At 32.6% G+C, this 18,939-nt stretch overlaps 2 protein-coding genes across 3 annotated transcripts; one reads left to right on the top strand and one right to left on the bottom strand.

The window, feature by feature from the left end:
* Positions 1 to 92: 92 nt before the first annotated feature.
* On the top strand, positions 93 to 6,323 carry LOC8270225 (nuclear pore complex protein NUP1). Of its 2 annotated transcripts, none has more exons than XM_048371835.1 (8): positions 93 to 631; positions 817 to 884; positions 1,105 to 1,262; positions 1,407 to 1,749; positions 2,311 to 2,637; positions 2,727 to 2,813; positions 3,565 to 4,248; positions 5,188 to 6,323. In XM_048371835.1, the coding sequence occupies exons 1-8, from the start codon at positions 328 to 330 to the stop codon at positions 5,692 to 5,694; spliced, it is 2,478 nt and encodes an 825-aa protein (XP_048227792.1). In that variant the 5' UTR covers positions 93 to 327; the 3' UTR covers positions 5,695 to 6,323. The 2 variants fall into 2 exon arrangements, with proteins under 2 accessions (XP_048227792.1, XP_015579678.2); XM_015724192.3 differs by having other exon boundaries at positions 97 to 631; positions 2,326 to 2,637.
* Positions 6,324 to 12,602: 6,279 nt separating this feature from the next.
* LOC8270224 (axial regulator YABBY 5) lies at positions 12,603 to 16,664 on the bottom strand. Its single transcript, XM_002527155.4, has 7 exons — positions 16,284 to 16,664; positions 15,175 to 15,294; positions 14,048 to 14,171; positions 13,831 to 13,879; positions 13,618 to 13,693; positions 13,440 to 13,505; positions 12,603 to 12,918 (listed from the first exon to the last, which is right to left on the bottom strand). The coding sequence occupies exons 1-7, from the start codon at positions 16,356 to 16,358 to the stop codon at positions 12,871 to 12,873; spliced, it is 558 nt and encodes a 185-aa protein (XP_002527201.1). The 5' UTR covers positions 16,359 to 16,664; the 3' UTR covers positions 12,603 to 12,870.
* Positions 16,665 to 18,939: the final 2,275 nt, after the last annotated feature.

Genomic DNA, 18,939 nt, shown 5'->3' with positions numbered 1-18,939 from the left:
AATATTAATTTTATTACTTATTTAGGAGGTGTCGATTTTCCATTGGTCATGCATTAAATGGTCCCCGCAAACTCGAGACAATATAATGCTGACATGAATAATGAACTGACTAAACTCCAAAAATCAATTTCTTCTCATATGCCAAAACCCATAAATCTAAAAACAGTCGGAAAAAAGAAAAAGAAAAAGAAAAAAAGAAGAGAGAGCGCGCCTTCTATTTTATAAGCAAATATAAAAACACCGAAGAGGCAAAAGGAACAGGTCCAAGCATGTATGTGTGTACTTTTCAGCGTGGTCAAATAGTCAATTGACAAAACAGTAAACCGCATGGAGAACGAACGCCTCGGAACGCCGTCGTTTACGCCCAAACCACCGCCAGAATACAGAGGCGCCGGTGGCAAGTTTAGAAAACCACCGTCGCGTAGGCAGCTATCCACACCCTACGCTCGTCCACCGCCGAACCAGGCTCAACACGGCGGCGGAGGCGGCCGCCGTTGGCTTTCTAAACTGGTGGATCCTGCTTACCGCCTTATCGTCGGCGGCGCCAACTTATTCTTACCTTCGTTTCTCTTCAAATCGGGATCAATCAATGCACTCCCTGGTCCTACTGATCAAGACGAACAAAATGACGGTTAGTTCTGCACCGCAGCAAAGTCGTGCTGTGAATGAATTTAGATTGAGTGAAATTAATTACGGTTTATTATTTATATAAAGATTAATATAAACAAATTATAAGCAGATAGATATTATTATTATTATACAGTTTCGGTGAAATTCGGGTTCTTTTTAATACTCTGATGTTTTTTTTTCATACAGATAACTTGCAAGCGGAGGTGCAACCGAAACAAAATCCTACTGGTGCTGTAAACGACGACGTCGTTCAGGTACATACTTGATTCAATTAACTTTGTTTGCTTGTACTTATACATACCACTGAAAGCAATGTAGTAAAAGCTTGCTGTATTTGATTTGGACAAGTATGATCAATTGCAAAGGAAAGAGTTCTCATTTATATAAAACTTTTTATAGGCATATATGAGCTGTGTCTTTTCTGTAAAATATAAAATATTTTTAACTATTGGGAAAATGATTATTACCTTGCAGAATCTGGAATCTGGACCAACTGGATTGGCTGGTACTAGCAAAGTAGCAGATTCCCATTCTGACTTTGATGGGTATGAACAGAACCAACAAGTTCAAGTTTCTGATCCTAATGGAATTTCTAAAATTGAGCAACTAATGAAGGATCAAAGACTTTCCAGGTGAATTTACAGACATTAATAGTGTTGTGAAACAAATGGCCCTTTGTAACATATTTGTGCTACAAGGCCCATGAATTAACTTGGATTCGATTGTTCTAATTTAATGTGAAAATCTCTTCCTAAGTTCGTTCCATCTCTGTGTAGGGATGAAATTAACCGTCTGATAGAGATTTTGAATTCGAGGGGTGTTGATCTTCCTGATGTTGAGCACGAAAACGAATGTATAGGCACCCCTGCAGGAGATCTTGGAGAACATGCACGTGCCCCTGAATATTCTGGGAAGTTAACAGAAGCAAAGAAAGAAGATTTCAGTAGTTCCATTTGGGAAACCTCTAAAATTAATGAAAGAAAATATTCAAGTGCAATTCTAATAGATGATGGCAACAAGGCAAATGCTTTTGAAAATTCAAGAAAGTCTATTGAAGAAAAGAACGGGGATTTGGATGGAGGTCTTTGGAAATCATCAACCCCTCTTTCCGAGTCAAAAGTAAGTAGAAATTGTTACAATCATCTTGTGTTTTACTTCGACATGTGTGCTCAGGCTCAGATTTGCATTAGCTTGTGCATGGTTCTTGTTTGACCTCAATTCATGCCCTAGGCCGTACATTAGCCACTGAAATTTTCATATTTAGGGGAAATATTTGCAAAAGAATCATTCCTAAATAATGACTTGATATATACTGTTATTTGACCTTTGTTGCCAAGTGTAAAATTTTTGTATTTATAAGAATGTCATTCCAGCATAAGGACCATCAAAATTATGATGTAGATAGATAAGCTCTGACATAAGAAATCAGAATAGCCTAAGGTAGGAAATTTGGGAACCAGAAGGAATGAAGAAGGGTGTACAGAAACAAACTGTGTCTAATAACTGCTGGAAAAAGCTGAAGATGCTGACTTGCATATTATCCATTTTCCCGTTTTCCGGGCTTTTCAGCTGCCAATTATGATTGACTTGTACAGGTTTTTGTTGTATCATGTAATATAATAAGTGTCTTGAGTGTTTTATGTTCTGTTTGCTCGTTCTCATACCCATGGACAATAACAGTTTGCAATCTGGCAGCTACAAAATAATGTTGGCGCTTCACCGATTGAAATTGCGAGAGCATATATGGAAAATCGAACATTAGGCATAGGCTTTGGTACTAATAGCTTAATATCAAAAGATGAAGGAAAAGTGCCACGTGGTGACGAGCTTGCGGTGAAATCCTATATTCCATCACCTGCTCCTAAGTCATCCCCATGCTGGCCAGGTGCCTCAGTAGAAGATCAGCGTGGGTATATGACCCCACAAAGTCAAAGAGGGAGGTTTGGGCTTCACAATTTTCCCCGAACCCCTTATTCCAGAAGTATTTATACAAAGACCAAGTCCAGGGTATGTGGGAGTGTGGGTTTATTTTATGCTACCAAAGCTTAAATATATTTTTTTGCATGTGTGACGATTGTTTTCTTCTGTCTCATCAGTCGATTCAGTTACAGGCCAATAGTGATAGGCCACCTGGCATGATCTCAACTCCTTTCCAGCAGATTCAAGCTCCATCATTTGGAAAGGTAACTTTTCCATACTAGTGTCCTTAGAATTGCGTATCTTGGTGACAATGCAATCATTTTCTCTATGATTTTCATCCATGAACTTGGTGTTGTTTTGAGCACATTATAAATTTTGTTGTGATGCTCCTCCTTTGGTGGTTCTTCTTTACGTTCTAGAGAATGAAAATTGATGTCTGTAGTGTATGAGTTTGCTTATCAGTATTTATATAATTATTAATTATTAGAAAGATTTCTTATAGTCATCAGTATAATTATGTACTATGTATTTTTATTTGTAATTAATATAATCCATTTTTCATGATATAATGTTGCGTACTATGCTTGTTTGCTGTTTTTCACTTTATATCTTTTTAAGACTCATCATTAGATGACTTAGACATGACGAGATTTGAGCAAATAAAGTTCTAACACTCAACGAACTCAAAATTATGTCCTAGATGGATTATCAAGGACATCTTTTGTATTTCTTAGTCATGAGAATTGGGGAAGCATAGGGTTATGAAATTGATACTGTTATTTCTGAGTCTCAAGTTAGTTTTTTGTGCTGTAGAGAGATTTTATTTTTATATTAAATATCTACTGAAGTTGCTTGAGGGAATTCTCGACAACTAATGCGTGTACATGGTGATACATTAGTTTTCAACAATGAAATGTGGTAGAATAAGTTCTTTTTGCTGCTAAATTTTATAAATTTTAGATTGTTAATTATGATATGGGATTCTTATTGTTGACCTTTTGGTTGAGTGTTTAGCTAAATCCAAGGGGCAAGACATTAAATGATGGCCATGGATCTGTGGGACCTATTCGCAGGATACGGCATAAAGGTGTAGCAGAAACCCCCTCCAGAGGATCTGCTTATTTTCATTCGCCTTTAAATGGTGGTCAGGTGGAAAACTTCAGTGTTTCAGAAGGCTTATTTTCTGCACCTTGGACAAACTTGGAAAACAGAGTAACAAATAGCTCTGCGAAAGTACAGTCAATCGGCAGTAAGGCACAAAGCTCTGAAGTCAGTGTCCTAATCAGTAAGCCTCAATGTTCTGAAGTCAGTGTCCCCACTGTTCCTGCACATTCTAGTCAGGTGGCTAAGAAAATATTAGAGCACCTTGAGAGAAATCCACCTACTCCTAAAGATAAGTCTGCTGAGTTGAGGCTAGCCACTTCATGGAAGAAACCTGAATCCTCGGATGTAGCTACTTTCATGCCCAAAAAGCTTAATAGGCTAACACGTTTTGGAGGTCTTAATTCTGCTGAAAAAACCTTTGAAGTTGACAAGAAGGATTCTCAGGAATCTGCTAATGAGGTTAATGTTGCTGTAAATAATAACACTTCAACTTCTGACATAAAACTTGCGACTGCTTCAACACTTGGTGATTATACTAGGCCTTCACCAGATTTCAGAAAACCTCAGGATTTTCAATTCATGAATGTAACTAAGGTATTTATTGGTCTTTACTCTTTAGATTGTTGTTTTCATGAGCATAGATCTCTTTCTTTATTGATCTTTTGGTGCGGTAGGCAACATTCTGCTGATTTTTACCTGGGGCCTGTCTTTGGATCTGTCACAGGAGATTATTATGTCATGATTCATGTCTGACGAAGTACCAAGCAAGCTATTAGTACATAGATGTATGAGTGCATTCTTGCATTCTTGCATCAGTAGTGTATGCACAAGTTTTTATAGCATTATCTTTCCTATTGCTTAGCCAGTGTTTATTAATATGCTATACCATCATATCAAATGAAGCTCAATAGAGGAGCAACCGTAGTGGTGGACCTCATGTTGAGGAGAGAAGCTTGATAGAACTAAGAAATTAGTTTTAGAGATAAAGGCAATTCTATTAACTTGGTTGCAAAAATAACTTAAACAATATGTGATTGCTATACATAATTGCTAGCCTTAAGAGTATTAGGATTTAGGTTCACTCCTATAAGAGTTCCATTTTTCTAGGATTTAATTTGGATGATTCTCATCTTGATTACTTGAGTATATTTTATGGAAAATAAAGCATAACAAGCACGTGTAGACTCGAAGGTAATCCTTAACTACTTGAACTCCAGATGCTTGTGTACTTGGGATTAGAAAGAAGAGGATTTCTATCATAATAAGTACCTAAATTATGAGGATTTATAGCTTTCCTATGCAATAAAATTAAAAGGAGACCCAGTTCCTCAAGAACAAATGATGATAGTGTTTGCAATTATTTAAACCAGTTTTCTATGAGATAAATACTGATTTCGTTGATTGATTTTTTTCTCCTTTTTCGTCTGCATAAAGGGGGTATCACACACAGATGCACGCCCACTCATGCTCACACTGTTAAGGATTCGTGGAAGCACATGACCTGTGTTCCTAATCAATTTATGTTTTGCACAGGATGCTTCAAAGGTTGTGCCAAATGCTGCTGGTTCTGAGGTATTAAGTTTCCAGAAGCTTCCACCTCAATCGTCCAGTACAAAACCGGTGTTGCCTTCTATTGCCATCAATAAGAGTAACCAAAGGTGGAATTTTTCTTCTTCTGACAATAGCTTGGGATTTACCTTCCCCGTTTCTGCAGCCTCTGGGGTGTCATCGGAGCCACCTACACCATCCATCATGCCTTCATCCTCAGCCATCGGTCAGCTTCAACAGAGTGAGGGATCGCTAAGTCAGGTTCAACAAAATGATGGATCATCAAATCAACTTCAACAAAATGAAGGGTCGTCGATTCCTTCTTACAGTTTTGGCACAAGGAGGACCGCTCCTCCCCTTGTTTTTTCATTCCCTTCAACAAGCAGTACCCCTATACTTGATGATGCATCAGACGTGAAATTCAAATTTGGATCAGATGAGACAACAAGATTATCTTTTAGTTCAGTAGGCAAGGACGCCATCTGCTATTAAGTGGAAGGATGACATTTTGTGGATATTCTTTTACCCTTGAATTTAAATTTTTCAATATCATTAGACGTTGAATATTCGTTTTTAAAAAGAAATTGACGAGTGGAATGGAGATCTGGAAGGTAATGTTAAGGGGCTAGGGTTTGAACTTTAAAGCCCTTAGGATTGTTCCATGGTTGGTCTATGTTGGCCCAAAAACCTCTGGGGTAATGACGGATGGACATTGATTTTGGGGGGAGGCAAGACAAGAGTGGGTCAGAGGTGATGACCCAGTTGTTCTGGTATTGTCTTTAGATTAGGTGGATGATTAAAGGGGGTACGCGGCTCAAATTCTGATCACGCAAATGAGAATTTGGCATGGTAAAGAAAGAAAGAAAGAAAGGAACAAGATGCCACAGGAATCACATGTTGCTTCCAATTCTCATTACAGGAAGAACTTATCCCCATTTCACCTATCTATTACTTTGTCACTTTGTGGGCCGATTCTTCAGTGATAAATATGTTACAAGTCTTTATATGTTTTTTCCCCTCTTTTTAGGAGATGTTTAAGATTCTTTTAAGCAACATATATCTCACTTCCCTTTATTCTTTGGGTGTGAATATAAGTACTGGGTACTTTATTAGTTGTGTTATATTCTTTCTCATGCTAAAGAAACAAACAAATTACATTCTAAAGGAAAGAACAATAACAATAACAACATGTTGGTCATGATTCTGATTTTCTTCAATGGAAAAGACAATCCATTGTTCAAGCGCAATTACCATTTGGTCGACAAGTATATATCAGGTTATTTAATATAATTTCTTAGTTAGGTGGCAGCAAAAATGATATATTTCTTTTCAGTAATAATGCAGTAATTGGCCAAGCTCCGATCCGAAGTTGACCGCGTTACCCTAGTTCATTTTCATTTTCTTTTTGTTAATTCAGTAAATGATGTTGGTGGTCAATATCTTTTTCTATATTTCTTAACTATATAATAACAGATTTTTACTCATATTGGGGGTTAGTGAATAAATAGATTTTAACTAATATTTTTTATAATTATCATAAGTAATAACACTAAAAGTTATTAAACGAGAAAAGAGGTATTCGAATTTAAAATTTTATTTAAATTAAAATATATATTAATATCAAATTAGATTTATAGATGTTAAATAGAATACTCTTTAATTGGCATCTTAATAATATTATCTCATATATATATATATATATATATATATAGAGAGAGAGAGAGAGAGAGAGAGAGAGAGAGAAAAAAACTTATCTTAATAATTTAATTTGCAGACCTTTGAGTTTGGAGTATTCTTCTACTAGTGCTAGCCACGGTTCAAAATCAAATTCAAAAATTATTATTTTACAGTCCATCTTAAATCGATTAGTTTCGGTTCACGATCTTTATTCTAATGGATTCTAATTAAAACTAAATTCAAGAATTATCATTTTACAGTTTTTTTGAAATTGATTGATTTCAGTATCATTGATTTTAACATTATAAAAATAAAATATATACCTTTACAGTTAGATTTAAAATCCTCAATTATGAAATACGGATTAAAGATTTCAAATTTTAATTAAAAAGAAATTGACAATAAATTAATCTCTTCAGTTTTTAACAGATTAAGGCTTGGATCTAATTGATTTGATATCAATTCGACTAATTTTAGATAATTATTTTTCATTTTAGGTAAGTCTGAGTTCAGTTTTAATTTTGACTTATATAATATCAGGTTTGAACCTAGCCGTGGCCAGACTTCTAGCTTATGATTTTTTATTTTATTTTTATGTTATTGTTTTTTTTTTTTAAAAAAAAAAAGAAAACTCATTTAGCAGTATGGAACAGAGAGAGAGAGTGTCCAAGGAAAGTGCAGATTCCAAAGCAGTAAGAGTAAGAGGTTGAAAATAGGTGGGGAAAGGGAGCGGAAGGGAAGGGGGGTTGTGTTTGTGCTGCTAGTTGGGAACAAGTCAGAGGTGAAATGACAATGGAAATTTATTAAAAAAAATACAAACAAATTAATGAATTCAATGCATTTCATTACTCAGACATGAATACGACGTCTCAGATTCTAATTGTCAGGATTACTTACACCTCACCTCACCTTAGCCACCACCTCCATTACTCAGACTCAGACATGCTTTCTCTCTCTACTGCTCTTTCTTTATTATTTTATCTTTCTTGCTTTCAAACTCAAAATTAATAAAAAATAAAAAACACAGTCACAGACACATTTGCCAGCTTGTGATCTACTACTACAATCCACTTGCTGATCCCGATGAATTTCAATCATTACTCATTTCCATTTTAGTTTTTCTTTTTCTTTACTTTTCAAGCAAACATCAGAAACCGGAGAAAACAATAATATTAATGAGACCAGATTTAAACGGGAACCGGACCATACTTACTTGGACTAATCAAATCTGAATCCTGACGGGTCGATAAAACAAAAAGGAGCCTTCAGTATCAACCCCTTTTATAGAATTTCTTTTATTCAATTTTTTCTTAAATTTTCGATTTTTAGAAAAAATCATATCTTTGTATTTTAAATATATTATAATAAATTGATATTTTTAATATTAGTTTTTTAATTATTAAATCAATATGCTTAATATTATATTTTGAGATTTAACTTTCTATTTAATTGAATAAAAAAACTCAAACTAAATATGATCAAAAATCAAAATCTAAATGGAACTAAATTAAGTCGACTACAATTTACATATTTGAAAAAAATTGTATGCTAATTCTGTGGATTCTCATTAAAATTGAATCGTTAATCCCATTTATATATTATTAGTAATACTATTACAAGATTTTTTAATTAAAGAATTTAAAAATAAAAGAAAATAAAAAAAAATTTCAAATAAAAAAATATCTACCCTTTCTTGATATTCATTATCGAGTAAATTCTTAACTCTATTTTTACGCTAAAATAATTGTCTTTTGAAATTCATATTCTTCATCTTCGAAAATAAATCACGAATACTATTAATTTTTAGATTTAGTAGAAGAGATTTAGTTTTAGATTCTAACTTCCGCTCCTCTCTTCCCATGATAAAAAGAAGAAATTATGATTCCTTTCTTTACCGGAGCCATCTATCACTTCTCTTTTGGAATTTCCCGCAGCAATACCGAATCCAGTAATGGTGGAGCTCATTTAATAGACTTTCCGTTTTGTCTCGGGCAAGGAAGAGGATTTCAACTTCGGCTTCTTGATTTGAACCCTTGTCGAAATAGACTCATTTCTGGCAATATTACGAGATCTTCAATTTATAAGTTTTCTCTTTTCACTTATAAATTTTGTTTTTAATTAAATAATCCTTCAGTAAAATTTAAAACTGTCCTAATAAAAGAATTTAGAGTTCAAAATATTGGCTTATCATAATCTGTTTGCATGGTTTAAATTTAGTAGGCTTTGTTATTTTGATTCATGTTGATAAAAACCACTATAAATTATTATAAAACTAATAGAATTAAATTTATTTAATATTTAATATTTTTAGGGTATAATTATTTTCTGAATAAGAAATAGTTATTTACTACCTAAAAGATTAAACTTAAAAATAAATCAATTATAAGAAAAAATTTGATTCTGACTTAGTTTAGGCTATGTTTTCAGTCTAATTAAGAATATTTATAAAAAAATTATGTTGAGAGTATTTGATTAGTACATTATTAGATTCGTGTATGAGTCACATACAAAAAAATAGAGATTGAAAAAATTAAATTGTAAGAAACTTTTATTTTTAATTTTTCTTTTCTACAAGAGATTTATTCTATGAAAGTAACAGAAAACTTTGACCGTATGTAGCACTTTAGTCAAGAGTTCAATGAAATAAAAGGTTGAAGCAATTGAAACAATCTGCAAAAGTGCTCGCTCTCTCTTTAGTGTTTTTGTGGAGGATCCTCTCTTTTCTTTTTCTTTTTAATTTCTTCATTAATTTTTCCTTCTTTATTTCATATGGGTGTGGAGATGGATTTATAATGCCCTAGCTAGCAAGCTCTTTGCCAGAAGCCAAAATGGTGGTCCTGGAAATTCCTTTTCAAAGAGGTCATGGATTATGAGTGGTAGACAGACAGAGTCTTTTCTTAGATATCTACTTTTGAAAGAGAAAGTAAACAACTTTTTATGTCATACTATTCATTCAAAAGAAAATATATAGTTAGCATATATAAATGGTAATTTTCTTTTTTTCTTTCATATAAAAGCCATGATAGCTTTTTATATATATTCAGCTTCCAGGTCAGGAAACAACTTGTTTTGTCATGTTTCATGCAACTTATATTTCTTTTTAATCTTCGCCTAATTACATATATTTTCATATTCCTAGGAAATTCTACCTTATTTATGTGCTCATTAATTGACCACCCAACTTGCAAAGCATCATCCTCATTAGCTGTAACTCAAAAATCTATTAAGTGGGTCATTTTTCTTTTTCTTTTTTTGGGTTTCTTTTTTTCTTTTTCTTTTTCCAATGGGTCATGTTTGTTTTTGCGTTTTAAAAAAGGGTCTATCTTGGGTTCTCCTTACATTATTTATGCTGTTGTTGGTTTTTTTAAAGAAAGGTATTTCATATTTTGATTTAACAATCAAGTGCACAAACTAATTTTATACGCACTTCGACAAATTCATTGCTTCGGCCTTCATTTGAATGAAAAGGGAGCTCCCTCAAGCTCAGCCTCTATACACTTTGTCGGGAATTACTACAGTACAGGGTGTTAGCTACGAGAATCAAACGAGTTTTCTCCAGATTCCTTTAGATGAATTTTGTTTGTACAGTATGATCTCTGTATACGTGCATTCTTGGAATTTTGATTAGAGGTTTTTGATATTCCTGTCCTTTATATATCCGCAAACAAAATAAAGGATCGGATTCCAGATCAAGCATTTTAAAGGAGATTTCGTTACCACAGCAATGAATATAGAATTTTGCCTTAGATGCTGCTTGGATTTGGCTACCATAGAAACCAATATCCTTGCATGGATTTTTCATGGTCAGCTTGCATATCTAGCAGGCTATCCAAATTGATGGCTTGTTTAGAAGGATGATTTTATCATGATTATGGAGATATATCTGTCTAAATTGAAACTGTAAACTTTAGAAATGTAATTAATCATAATATGTAATCATACAAAAAATTAGAATTACAATCAATAGATTACACTATTAATCTGCTATACTCCTAGTGCAAAATTAAATAATATGGAAATTCTTGTCAGCTCAAAAATGAACTTGCTTGCTTAATTAGACTGCAACAATTAATAGGAAACTATATATGAAGTTTGCATCCAATATTATATTTTTCCATTAATTCGGTTTATACAAATAAAAATGACTAAAAAATTATCAAGTTCGGGCTCTAGTGTTCAAGTGCTAGAAATGGTCTAATGAGACAAATGGAAGTGAGATCATGGATAAAAAATAGGCACCCTTAATAAGTTTTAGTTTAGCTAGTGAGTTACATTGCTGAAATTGAGTCTTCCTCTTTAAAATCCTGAGCTCCCCATGGACTGAAGTCTGATATAAATCTGATATAAAGCTCCTTAAAACCTTAACTACTGGTGTGCCATTTGACATAAAAAATTTTCAAAAAATTAAAATGTAATCAAAGAAGGCCGATACAAATTGCATAACCTCGTCACTTTGCAGCCGAGCTTAAAATAGGACTGCCTAAAACTTACTGAAACTAGGATCATGCTTAACTATTTTCATATTATTTTTAGCCTAATACAGTGCATATGTTTTATATTTAAAGTTACAAAATGGGAAAGAGTGGAATTTGAGAGTTACATGGGAAAGTGGAAAGTAATCGGTTGAGGTAGCGGAATAAAAGATATTTTTTATCTAGATTTGATATATTGTCTCCATTTATATATACCGTTAGATGGTTGCTACATATTTTTTAGTTTTAAATAATAAAAAATTAGAGAACTAAAAACTATCTATTTTAGTGAAGTAAATAGACCATGGGAGGATAATTATTCTTAGAGTTTTCTATGCGTCAGAATTGAAGATGAAGAAAAGGACAGCTAATTCAACAGCCAACTCGATCCAAATACTACAAGATTACAAACAACAATTCTCTCAGGCATTCGCAGTTTCTCAAGCTTTTGTCATTTCAATTAATTTTTAGTATGTGTTCGTAATGTTCGATCAAAGAGGTGCGCAGTACTAATCTAAAAGAGAAGGAGATATTTCTTCACTATTCCTGAAAACTGTTTTTTTACAATTAATAATTCTATTTAGTTTCAAGTTTAATTTTAACTTCCATAATGTTTTCCTTTCAATCCCAGTACAAATTTCATTTCAATTAAACTATTAAATCAAGTACCATACATCAATGGCATGCTGATTAGCTTCACACATGTTTATCTGAAAATACACCAACATGTATTATACCTGCTTGGAACAATTACAGTCTTAAATTTATACCTGCTTTGCATATCTTTTACACATACATTAAAATGTTGATGCAGTGCCTGTCATGGTTAGACAGTCTGAATTTTATTAGCATAGGTAGTGAACTTACATATGTGTACATTTTTTTTGGGTAAACCACAATAAGGTATATACTCATTGGGGATTAATAATTGTAACTAATCACAGAGATCCATAATCTTGTATTTCTTGTAATTCCTTTGTATTTCGGTCTTACGAAGTAAGGCTTGAACATTGAACCGATGATTATGGCTGTTTAATTGTATTTCTTAAAATTAATGCAGGAATAAACGTGTCGTTGTTTATATGGACATTTAACTAACTGTAAGAAAATAGAAAATAATATACATATTTTATCTCGTGTTCCATGTATATTTCAATTTAAATAAAATTTTAGATTCGAGTTTAATTATATTAAGAAAAAACTATAAAATAATTTCATACATTTTCATGTTCCCACGGGAAGAAGGAGAAATGAGAATATATAATGAAATTTTATTTTGGCCTTATCTTGGAAGGGGAAAGATTCACATAAATGACAAAATAACAAAGTAGTTTAGTTCAAGTCAAGTAAACAAACATCTGCTAAACAGCTTGAGGCAAATACAATGAAGAAGAAAGATATATATAAGATTTTATCATGTCTTTCAAACACATTAAGTTGAAGTCTCAACCCTTTCCTTAATTGCTTCCAGAGCATGAACTTCCAATTAAGAACAGGTCTTGATGAAACTCCAAAACCATCATTTGTTATATAGTGCAGCCCTTGACATTAGGTGCTTCTCAGAGGCCTGCGAAAAAAAATCAGCTACAAAAAATTAGTCATCATACCATAAGTTGATGTGATTTCTTCTACTAATGATTAAGTAGATTGAATCCATGCATTCTGTCATACGTATATGTTGTTCTAAGACATGATTACCGACAAATTCCATTATTTTAGGCTTTTCGTGAATCTTTCAAGAGTTCATAATCCATCTACTATCTACTCCATTGGCACAGCATAACATAATGCAATAGAACTAGTTGGAGAGAAGTGGGAAAGATTTCGGGATTTGACATTACTACGCACCAATGCACTATAATTAAGTGGACGAACTGAGATCTTTCCTCATTGGGTAACTCTAATAATTTAAGCTTAATTAGCCAGAGAATTGCTTAAATAATTTGCAACAGAAAAAGAAATAGGTATATTTGTTCCTCCTTATTTTCCTAACATAAATAAATAAAAGATATTAAAAATGATTTGTGGATGTATGTATGTATGTATAGCAACTTGGCAAATATATGGAGAAGTAATACAAGTACTCACATCATCGAGCTTAGTTTGGTGGTTGTTCAATGTCAAACCAAAGTGAATATGAGGATAATGTGCCCACTGGAATACAGAAAAGAATGCTGGTCAGTACCCATAATATTTTGATATGATATTCTTATGGAAGTCCAACAATCTCTGATGAGAGTTTTTGCAAAAATCTTTGTCCACTTACATTTTTGGCAGCAGTACTGAATGCTTCTCTGTGGCTGATTTCAGGATTATTTGCCTTGATCCTCTGAATCTCCTCCCTACAGAGATTTACAAATTTTTCATTTATATATATAGGAAAAAAAGAAAAGAAAAATCTTAGCAATGAATAAAGGTGTTTCATCATGTTAAAGATAAGGGAAAAAAATAATTTCAAGTGACTGGTTTTTTACAGTACTTTATGAACTGGTTATATGCAGAAGGTACTCGCTGCCTCTTCTCGGGAGCTGAAACCGAAAATAACAGCACATGAATTGTATTAGTGTACATTATTTTTCTCTTATATATTATTATGAAACATTGGAAAATCAAAGAAAAACAAAGCATATATCATTAAAGAAAAAAAATTAAGATTATGAATCCAAGATTCAAAAGAGAAAAGATGGGAAACTTACGTCGATTAACGACCCTTTCTTCAGCAATATTATGAGGAGCTGGTGCACGCATTGAGATCCTGTTGTTGCACTTCGATGAAGAACCCAATTCAATTCTGTAATCAGGCGAGTTGTGGCTTGGTGCCTACGAATCATTAATTTAGGAATTGAGAAATTTTTCATGTCTCTAATCAAAACCAAGTAAAGAAACGAAAACCCTTTATTTTTTATTTTTTCTTAAAAATTCTCTTTTATAGATGCACCAGAGCTGATCAAGTACAAAAACATTACTCCCTCTGGTAAAAATGTTAACTCAAAACACTGACAACAATAGGAGAGAGAGAGAGAGAGAGAGAGAGAGAGAGAGAGCTGAAATGATGTTTTTATTTTCTTCCCTTTTGATGAGAGATAAGAGTGAAGGGAAAAGGAGCATTGAAGTGACGGTATCAGTTAGAATTGTATTGGATTGTATGCAAACAAGGCAAATAAAACCCAGATTGACAGACAGGTGTTGAAATAAAAGCTTTTTTAAGGATCTAGTCTTGTTTTTCTTTCTTTTTCTTTTCCTTTTCTTGAGATGTGTATCAATAAATCCACACTATAGGACAAATGTTTATGAAAAGAAATCATTAAACTTAAGAACCCTAACTATATATGCATAGGCAGTCTATCAAATCAAAGATAAAAAAAAATCTTTAAAAAGTGGGCTCAGGAAAGTTTTAAAAAAAAACCCTAGAGACTAAATAGCTAGGCCCCTGACGCATATATAACTGTTATGGCCGCAAAAATCAGGCTATCTCTATTACATAAAGTGAAAAAAATAGGTTTTGCTTATGGCGGCTCCAGCTGAGGATTTTGCAGTATTGTAAACTGTTTTAGATCTTAACAGACTAAAAAATCAGAAAAAAGGAAAAACAAAGCTTTGGAAGACTCGATCTGTATGAAATACATATCATTAATTGGAGCTGGGTTTTTATAATTTCCTCAAAAGATGTAAAGAAACAAGAGAGAACATCCAAGAAACCCTAGATTTCAGAGGCCAGATATAGATGAGAGATAGCTAATAGATAGCAAAACCCCCTAAGAAAAGCTGAAATATGTTTTTTTTCTTAGTATAAAAAAAAAAAAGAAAAAGAAAATTCTATCACCTGAAAATCTTGCCATGAAAGTGACTGAAAGGCAGCTGCCATGTTCACGGACCATAGATTAGTGCAGTGCCCACATCGGACGGTCACTATGTCAAACAAGCTGCTGCATGGAACACTCACCTGCAATAACACACATCATCATAGCCGTTCATGATTTTCTTGCTAAAATTAACTTAGACTTAACAAATATATAGAACCCGATTCCCTGGAAACTATTTAATTGAGTGCGGGGATCTTCACTTCTGATGGTCATCTTCTTCAATTCTAATACAGGAGGAAAGGAAAGGTCAAAAGAAGAGAAGACTTGTGGACTCTTTTGATAAACGAGTACGGATGAGAGTTCTTAATCAGGAATAAAAAGTTGAAACTCTTGTAGGGTTATTTGATAAAATGGGATTATTTTGATGGAAAAGAAAATATATAAGCACAAGAAAATGACACTCTTGGGTTGGGTGTGATTTGGAGAAATAGCTTAGCCCAAGCTGATAATGGGATCTTCATATTCTTTACTCAAAGAAACTTGGTTTTTGAACTGCAACACACTTTTATGTGACAGTATTTCAGAAATTAAAGGGTTAGGCATGACAAAAGGAAAGAAAGAGAGATGTAGTGGAATTCAAGTAGTGGAGTTGTCTTCATCAAATGACAAAATTATCAACAAATGCTTTGTTTTGACGTCCAATAATCTCATCTGTTCACGAAAATAACACGAAAGAAATCCCTATAATCTCATTCTGAGTGGTCTGTAGAAGCAATACTAGAGGACCTTCAGTTCTGACTTAGCTTTGACTGCAAAGAAAAGAAGATAAAAAAGAAAACGAAAAAAAAAAAAAAGAAAAAGTCCAACGATGGAGACCTGACTGTAAAGAAAAACAAGAACCCCAGAGAAAATAAAAAATAAGATTTCTGATTCAAATATAGCACGAGAGCCTGATGTTCAGCAGAGAAAAAGCACAGAGACTGGCTTTTATCAGGATCTAAAATGTCTCTTTTCTTGTTTGTTTAATAGAAGCCACAATAAAACAAAAAAACCAACTTCATAATATTACACAGAAAGAAAGATGAGTAATAAAAGATGTAGAATTATAGATCCCACTAAATATATATACCGCAAGAACAATATTGCAAAAGTTGCAAGGGATGTAGCAGAGTTGCTCAGGCACAACATCCACGCAGCTCGACATGTCTAATTGTGAGAATTTATGACCCCCTTAGCTATATAGCCCAAGAACAAGAACAAGAACAAATAAAGGTGTTATAGCAGCTGCAAATTGCGATGGAGGCACAAAGGAAGAGAAAGCAAAAGTTTCTTCCTTTTTTTTTTTTCCTTAATTCTCTTCTCCAACAAACAGACACAACAACACCTTGCTTTGATACCGGGCTATATTGTATCATAACAGTAAAACTATGTGGCCCATATATATAGAAAGAGAGAGAAAATCCAAAGAAGAAATAAGAGAGAGAGAGAGAGAGAGAGAGAGAGAGAGAGAGAGAGAGAGAGGGTAAAGCCAATAGGATTTAGAAGGGAAAAAAAGTTGGGTTTTAGTGGTGCTCAAGAAAGGCAAAAATGCTGGGACAGTGAAAGGGGGCAAAAGAAAAAAAAAAAAAAAAGAGTGAGATGGGCAAGTTAAAAACAAAACCCAAGAAAATAATATTGAAAAGAAAAATTGAAAGGAAGTGAAATAGAAAAAGAAAGAGGGTTAGGGTTTGAGATGGGAATTGAAGAGAGGATAGCTTTTTGGCAAATACCATTTTCAATACAGAAGTAAATTTTATTTAATTTTTTCTTTTTTTAAAAAAAATAAAATAAAAATAAAAACACTATCTGTACAGATTGAAACTTTGTAGGTATATGATGATGATGAGGAAGTGAGTATGATATGACCAAACTCTCTCTATCATTTCTGCTTCTTCACAGCGGACTAGGGGGGCGAAGTTTTTGGGTTTCTTTTCTTTTTAAATTCTTCTTTCACCCAAATTCTTATATTTTGTTTGCTTGCAGTTATTGTCATTTTTTACGACAAATTACTTGTTCATTGGTTTAACAAATAAATAAATAGATGGAGAAAATAGAATTTTGACTCACTTCTATCATGTGTCATCATATTTACTTCTTCCCTTCAACATAACATTATTACCACTTTCGAATGTTAATTAAATCAACATTATTTATTGAACCAATGATTTAATCTTCAATTGTTGTCCAAAAGGTCAGGAAATTGGATTATAACTTTTATCAGAAATAGGAATGCCATAAAATAAATAAACGCACAAATACCAATAGTTTTATTGTAACCAGTAATCCTATGTGTGTATTCATTAATTACAAATCTAAATTAAGCTATTAGGTGACACCAGCGGATAAGTTTAACATCTCTGCCATCTATTTATTACCTTTTGCACTAGATACTAGCTACTACAGTGACTAGTGAGAAACTAAGATGTTTAAAATTATACAACTCCTGTCACCGGATGCAACCATTTGGACCCATGAACATACATTTGTACCATATTTTTGTTTGAAAATAATTTAAATTGATGTAGGTTTACATGGATAAAAATCTTGAACCAAATTCATAAAGAATTTGGAGGCTCAGTTAATTAGGATACAAGGGTAACCAAACCTAAGTTATTAAAAAAATCTTTTGTTTTATTTAGTATATTCTAAGAAAAAAATGATTTTCTTGTAATAAGAGAACTCTTGAGATTTAATATTTGAAATTCAAATTCTTAAATTAAAAGACATGATATAAGAATTTGTGAGAATCTCTTGAGCATTAAAGTTATAAAATAACCATCTCTAGAGGGACTATTTTTCAGTGAAAAACAAAGAGATAGAATTTAGTATAGACCGTAGTTAAATTAAATGTAAGATATGTTCAAGATCTAGACAACTATATTTTGCGTTGAATGGGGGCAAGCAAGGGTTCACTATAAGTAGGGTTCACTCAGTTAAGTTATTTCAACTCGCTTGAATTTATTTAAGTAAACAACCGGCTTAATTTGAATAAAGAAAATTTAATTCTTTAGATTTGTGGGCTAACTCATTTATAGATTTTTCAATTAGTTCATAAATTAAAGTATTATTAAGTTGATGATTTAAATATAGGATTTAAATGTCTCTATTTGTAATAGATATATAAATTACCTACATCGTTAAAGTTATTTACTACATTAAAATTATAAATTTTATTAAATATATTTGTATAATTTAATGAATATTTATCTTAAAAGATCAATAAAATATTTTTAAAAGAATTAAAACTCATCTAGTCTTCATTAAACTCGTTTAAACTTGTGAGAAATAAAAAAATTTAATGAATTCAATCTTAGGTTAGCTAGAAAATAAACAAGACCAATCCAAGTTGGCCAAAATATGGCTCAATTTATTTCGATTGCGCATATAGTGAGTAAGAGATTAGTGAATTCTAAAATGTCATAATTTACAGTCACCTTTCAATACCTTTATATGTTTATTAAATAAAGATTATAAAGTTTTAGAATAATTTACGTAGGTTTTCTTAAGAAATTTATATAAAAATGTTTCAGTATGTAATTTTATATAGAAATTACATAGTAATATATTTTATATAAATTTGATCAAAATTTTATAAATTTTCTTTAAATAAATATATAAAAGTATTAAAAGAATTACTATAACTATGACACTAAAGAATTCACTGAAGAGATAATAATAAATCGTGAAAAAACGTATCCACAACTTCGAAAGCTTTAGATGGGTAGCGATATTGTCATACCTTATTT

The sequence above is a fragment of the Ricinus communis genome, chromosome 3 (assembly GCF_019578655.1).
Source record: "Ricinus communis isolate WT05 ecotype wild-type chromosome 3, ASM1957865v1, whole genome shotgun sequence".
NCBI lineage: Eukaryota > Viridiplantae > Streptophyta > Magnoliopsida > Malpighiales > Euphorbiaceae > Ricinus > Ricinus communis.
This window is presented reverse-complemented; position numbering and strand designations above follow the sequence as displayed.

Bases quoted from the DNA above. Each gene is read 5' to 3' on its own strand.
- LOC8270225 (XM_048371835.1), top strand. From the start codon at position 328: ATGGAGAACGAACGCCTCGGAACGCCGTCGTTTACGCCCAAACCACCG. The intron at 632-816 runs GTTAGTTCTGCA...TTTTTCATACAG, and splicing joins TCAAGACGAACAAAATGACG to ATAACTTGCAAGCGGAGGTG. The intron at 1,263-1,406 runs GTGAATTTACAG...ATCTCTGTGTAG, and splicing joins AAGGATCAAAGACTTTCCAG to GGATGAAATTAACCGTCTGA.
- LOC8270224 (XM_002527155.4), bottom strand. From the start codon at position 16,358: ATGTCGAGCTGCGTGGATGTTGTGCCTGAGCAACTCTGCTACATCCCT. The intron at 15,295-16,283 runs GTATATATATTT...GTGTTATTGCAG, and splicing joins TTTGCAATATTGTTCTTGCG to GTGAGTGTTCCATGCAGCAG. The intron at 13,694-13,830 runs GTACTGTAAAAA...AAATCTCTGTAG, and splicing joins GCATATAACCAGTTCATAAA to GGAGGAGATTCAGAGGATCA.